Source organism: Marmota marmota, unplaced genomic scaffold (genome assembly GCF_001458135.2).
Source record: "Marmota marmota marmota unplaced genomic scaffold, marMar, whole genome shotgun sequence".
Lineage (NCBI taxonomy): Eukaryota > Metazoa > Chordata > Mammalia > Rodentia > Sciuridae > Marmota > Marmota marmota.
Genome location: NW_025999990.1, coordinates 45,898,518 through 45,904,517, shown reverse-complemented (window position 1 = coordinate 45,904,517; position 6,000 = coordinate 45,898,518). Strand labels below are relative to the sequence as shown.

The 6,000-nt window shown below is 34.0% G+C and overlaps 1 protein-coding gene across 1 annotated transcript in view; it reads right to left on the bottom strand.

The window, feature by feature from the left end:
- Positions 1–2,270: 2,270 nt before the first annotated feature.
- Positions 2,271–6,000, bottom strand: part of Smchd1 (structural maintenance of chromosomes flexible hinge domain containing 1) — a 139,938-nt gene continuing 136,208 nt past the window's right edge. The window contains exon 41 of the mRNA XM_048806597.1: positions 2,271–3,298. Within this exon, the coding sequence (XP_048662554.1) occupies positions 3,274–3,298 (25 nt within the window). The 3' untranslated portion in view covers positions 2,271–3,273. The remainder of the gene's footprint in view (positions 3,299–6,000) is intronic.

Here is a 6,000-nt window from a genome sequence, read left to right as displayed (position 1 = left end):
GAAAGGGGGGGAGATTAAATGAACTCTAGGTAGGGCAAAGGGGAAAAGGGGAGGAAGAGGACGTGAAGAGGTATAGGGGTAGGAAAGACAGTGGAATGCGATGGTCATCATTATCCTAAGTACATCATTATCCTAAGACACGAAGGATGTCTCTTTGTGTACAACCAGAGATATGAAAAATTGTGCTCTATATGTGTAATATGAATTATAATGCATTCTGTTGTCATATATACCAAATTAAAATTTTTAAAAATTTATTTAATCTTTAGATTTTTGTGAAAAATGTTACATAGTTTTTATTTTTTAAAAAATATTTTTATTTTAGTTGTACACAATACATTTATTTTGTTTATTTATTTTTATGTGGTGTTGAGGTTCGAACCCAGGGCCTTGCTCATGCTAGGCGAGCGCTCTGCAACTGAGCCACAACCCCAGCCCCTTACATAGTTTTTAAAGTAAAAGTTTTGCATGTCTTTTGTTAAATTTACTGCTAAGTGTTTTATTCCTTTTGATGCTATTATGAATGGGATTATTTTAATTCCATTTTGGATTTTTCACTACAGAAGTATAATTGATTTTTGTATACTTATCTTGTATCCTTCAACCTTGCTGAATCCATTTGTTAATTCTAAGTTTTAGTGGATTCTTTAGGGTTTCCTATATATAAGATCATGTCATATGAAAGCAGAGATGGTTTCACTCTCTAAGCTGGATATCTTTTCAATTTGCCTAATTGCCCTGGCTAGAACCTGTACTACAATGTTGAATAGAAGTGACAACAGTAGACATATTGTCTCATTCCTGACCTTATGGGAAAGACATCCAGTGTTTCAACAATAAGTTTGATACTATCTGTGGATGAGAAAGTGCCAATTTAATATTAGTTAGTATTTTAATGAAAAGCATTTGGATTCTGTTAAATGCTTTTTCTGTATCTATGGAGATACAGATTTTTATTTCATTGATATAGCATATTGATTTTTAGATATTAACCCAGCCTTACACTCTTGGGATAAATTCCACCTGGATAGGGTACATAGTTTTCTTTATATGTTCAATATTTGTTTTGCCAGTATTTTACTAAAGATTTTTACATACACATTTACCATTTTTCATTTTTACAGAATTTTAAAAAAGTTTTCTTGACTAGATGTTTCTTTCTTTTATTTTTGGTACCAGGGATTGAATTCTGGAGCCACATCCCCACATCCCCAGCCCTATTTTTCGTATTTTATTCAGAGACAGAGTCTCATCGAGTTGCTTAGTGCCTCACATTTGCTGAAGCTGGCTTTAAATTCATGATCTTCCTGCCTCAGCTTCCTGAACTACTGGAATTACAGGTGTGTACCATTGTGCCCAATTAGATGTTTCTTCATTGCCATTTGCTCTTAGGAATACCAAAGGTTTCAATATCGGGGGTTGCGGAGTGGGGAGGTGGCAGTACTGGGGATTGAACCCAGGTGCGCTTAATCACTGAGACACATCCTCAGCCCTTTTAAAATATTTTATTTACAGACAGGGTTCTCAATGAGTTTCTTAAGGCCTTGCTAAGTTGCTGAGGCTTGTTTTGAACTAGAAATCCTCCTGCCTCAGCTTTCTGAGCCACTGGGATTACAGGCATGTGCCATCATGCCCAGTGAGACATTTGCTTTTTAAAAAATTTTAAATTTTTTTGTAGTTGTAGATGGATACCATGCTTTTATTTTATTTTATTTATTTTTATGTAGTGCTAAGGATTGAACCCAGTGTCTCACACATGTTAGGCAGGCATTCTGTTACTGAGCCCCAGCCCCGAAACATTTACTTTTAAATTAAATAGGATTATTTGACAATTCTATAGTAATACAATGCAATAATTTTATGAGTGTAAGTAACCAGGCAATATAGTCAAAAGTATAAAAAACTTAGAAGATAGAATTTTATCTTTTCGACAGTAATATTTTACAATTAATAAGAACCAATTTCACTTAAAACAATTCTCAATGCTATAATGCAACAAATATTAGTCTCTATAATTAATTATTTTTTGTGCCAGGGATTGAACCCTGGGGTGCTTAACCACTAAGCCACATTCCCAGCCCCACCCCCTTTAAAATTCTGAGACAGGGTCTTGCTAAGTTGCTTAGGGCCTTGCTAGGTTGCTGAGGCTGGCCTTGAACTTGGGATCCTCCTGAGTCACTGGGATTACAGGCATGCGCCACAGTGTCAGGTCTAAGATAATTTTTTTTAGAGCTTTAAATTAAAAAAAATAAAATAAAAACACTTATCTGTTCAGTAGGGAAGAAACAATTCTGTTTATTAACCTCATTGCATATTCAGAAAGGATTAAAAAACACACATATTTCCTGGACAAAAACTGTACCAAAAGTTTTCCTTACAAAATAACCTCTCAGACCAATCGTTTGGATTTACACAAAGACATATATACTGACACACATTAACTTGAACTAACACACAATTTAAATGTTTTTGCAATAACCTTCTACCAAACTCTTATTGCATTAATGTCAGAGAGTATGTTTTCTTTAACATCTTAAAAATAGTAATAAAAAGTTACAAAATAATGTAAGTGTAGAATTAAGGCTGAGACTATATAATCTAGTATTAATAAAGCCAAATAATACTTATAAAAAAGATGCTGCTGCACATTTTATTTATATACAGAATAAGCCTTTGAAATCTGAAAAGCAACCTGTCACATATTCACTCATCAATTTAACGTTATTCTGTGTATCTTAACATTTAAATTCCAAGATACCTGTGCTTTTTTTTAATCCTGAATTCTTCATCAAGTTTCCTCACATATTTACAATTAAATATCTAGTCTCCAGAACCTTCCTTACATAAAGGCCAAAACGCTTCTGTTAAATAAATTCACACAAAAGTAATAAAAAGGCTGTTTTCAAGAAATAGTTCTAACATATTCATGATAATTATACTGAAAAATAGTACATATACTTTTCTTCAGGATTAACAGATGCCACGTGCCAGTTTTCCAGTCATTGACATATGAGCATACGTTCTTCTGACACATTTGCAAGATAATGACAACCAAAGGGCATGGTGACTGGAATAATTCCAGTAAATCCACACTGTCCACTGAGATTCATAAAATTGAATGGTTGCTTTTAGTCATCTGGATACACATGAAAATTCATGCCTAGATACTTGTACTGTCCCCAGAAATATTCAGTTTGTTAAGTCACCTTTTGTTCTTCTGAGAGAGATGCAGAGGCAGAGTATTCTTAGTAAGACCAGTGGCCCCTTCACCTTTTATACATCTGATTTAGTTGGAATCCTGGTGGAAGTAGGAAAAGAAAAAAACATAGTAAGTTTTATGTACCAAAAATTTTCTTTCCTAAATTCACTCATCAATAATTGTTTACTTCACATGTATGCCCCCCCCAAAAGAGTCTGAAAGGCTAAGTAGTTATTGTAGATGGACACAAATACATGTATGTCTATAATGCATGTAAGTAATTTGAAACAGTTCTTTGAAATGGTAGCATCTTGGATCCAAATTCTGCAGATACTAACCTGTCTTGTGCTTTCCCTAAACAAAATTATGATTTTAAGAATTAACAGGAATTCTAATGCTTATTGTAGAAGTCACAAAATAAAGACAAGCAAAAGAAAAAACATTTTAAAATACCTATAATCTCATTAATGTAGAGATGAACACACCAATATCTTGGTAAACATCAATACTGATGTATTTTTATTCATATACATCTAAATGTTTTCTTTTCTAATGATATCCCCTGAAAATGCCACCCACGAACAGAAGATACACTTTTTTAAAAAAAAAATATTTATTTTTCAGTTGGACACAATATCTTTATTTATTTATTTTTATGTGATGCTGAGGATTGAACCCAGGGCCTTGTATGTGCTAGGCAAGCGCTCTACCGCTGAGCCACAACCCCAGCCCCCCCAACACTTTTTTTTTTTTTAAATATTGGGGATTAAAACCTAGGGGGGTACCCCACCACTGAACTATATCTCCAGCATTTTTTATTTTTTGAGACACAGTCTTGCTAAGTTACTGAAGTTCATATTAAGTAGCTGAGATTATAAAACATTTTTGATAGTGCTAACTTAAAATCTTTTCAGTAGAAAATGCATTATAAAACTGTGTCTATTTAAGAAAACAAGATGGTCTACTGAATATCATGTGCTAAACATGGTTAATACTTGCTTTTTTAAAAAATTGAATATTCCTGAAATCCAGATGCAATTTATGAGTTAATTTGAAGTTTTTCTTAATAGTTCATGAAATGATGGTATTTCTTATAATTAATGACATCTCAGAGTTGATAAAACATGGTATATTTCCTCTATTAAGAGATAATACATACACATACATAATATAAATATATACAGAAACAAATACTTTTTTCTGTTTCTACTATTAAAATTTGTTCCTGATTTTGGTATTTCAATACCGTTAAAAGACATTTTAATTTTAGACACTCTGACACTTAGAAAGTGTAAGAATTGTCAGTTCAAAACTTATAGAAATAGAGACTGGGAATGAGAAAATTACCTCCACAAGAGGCTTTATTAGAATTTATGCTGCAGCATAAATGGAAGTAATACAGGGACTGATCTTGGTAACTGTAATTTTTTAGAAGACTAGTCTCTTTACTGAATTATATTCCAGGGTTTGTTTTGCTACTTATTTTCTCTCTCATGTTGCTGACTCCCCTCATATGTATGATTTTTGATTATACAATTACATTTAAGAAAGAGGATTATACTGTTGACTTAGATTTCTTCTGCTGTTAGAGAAACAGAACTATTTTCCCATCAAGTGAGTGAGAATTATAACTGAGACAGAATAGAACAGGGTCATTGAAGCCAAAGGTTTTGCTTTCATTGTGGGTGGACAGCCAAGTACAGGTCACTGGCTCCTAGAGGCTGACATCAGACAGGGCTGTAGGGTGCCAGCAACTGTACCAGAAGCCAATATACCAACATTTAATTGACCAATTACCACTGCTATCTAAATATGTGGTATCAGCTTTTTATCTGGAGACAAGATAACATTAAGTTTGGGCTGAAAATATGGCATATTTTAGCTGTGGTTTCCTTTCCTTTTCCCATTCTGCTCCCATCCTTTTATCTCACATTGCTCCTTTTTAGGGCTGGGCTTTTCACTCTTTGTTATACTTCCTGACTTGGGAGTCCAAAGTCTCCATCATGCAGACTGTCTCTCATTATTTCTAGTCCACTTCCCAATCCTTCTGTGTCTAGTATAGTCTACCCCTTATTTCTGTTCCCTATTTCCAGAAACCTTTAACTGATATTCAGTTAAAGGCAAAATGACATTTTCAGACAAAATATGGCTCCAATTTCTTTCTTATTTTTTAAAAAAATATTTTCTTAGTTGTAGATGGACACAATATTTATTTTTATGTGGTGCAGAGGGATTGAACCCAGTGCCTCACAAATGGGAGGCAAGCACTCTACCACTGAGCCACAACCCCAGCCCAATTTCTTTTTTTAATTGATGTTTTTAATGTTTGACAACGAAATATATTACAATTCTTATTACACATATAGAGCACATTTTTTATATATCTCTGGTTGTATATAAAGTATATTCACATCAATTTGTGTCTTCATACATGTACTTTGGATAATAATGTTCATCACATTCCACCACCATTTCTAACCCTCTGCCCCCTCCCTTCCCTTCCCACCCCTCTGCCCTATCTAGATTTCATCTATTTCTCCCATGCTCCCTGTCCCTGCTCCACTATGAGTCAGCCTCCTTATATCAGAGAAAACATTCAGCATTTCGTTTTTTGGGATTGGCTAACTTCACTTAGCATTATCTTCCTCCAGTGCCATTCATTTACCTGCAAATGCCATGATTTTATTCTTTTATTCCAGCCCACTTTCTTTTGGTACACTTTTTCTACAAAAGTTACGAGAGAGAAAAACATGGTATCCAAGAAACAGTGATTCAACTTAAGAGAGTAGCCAAGGAAGCCT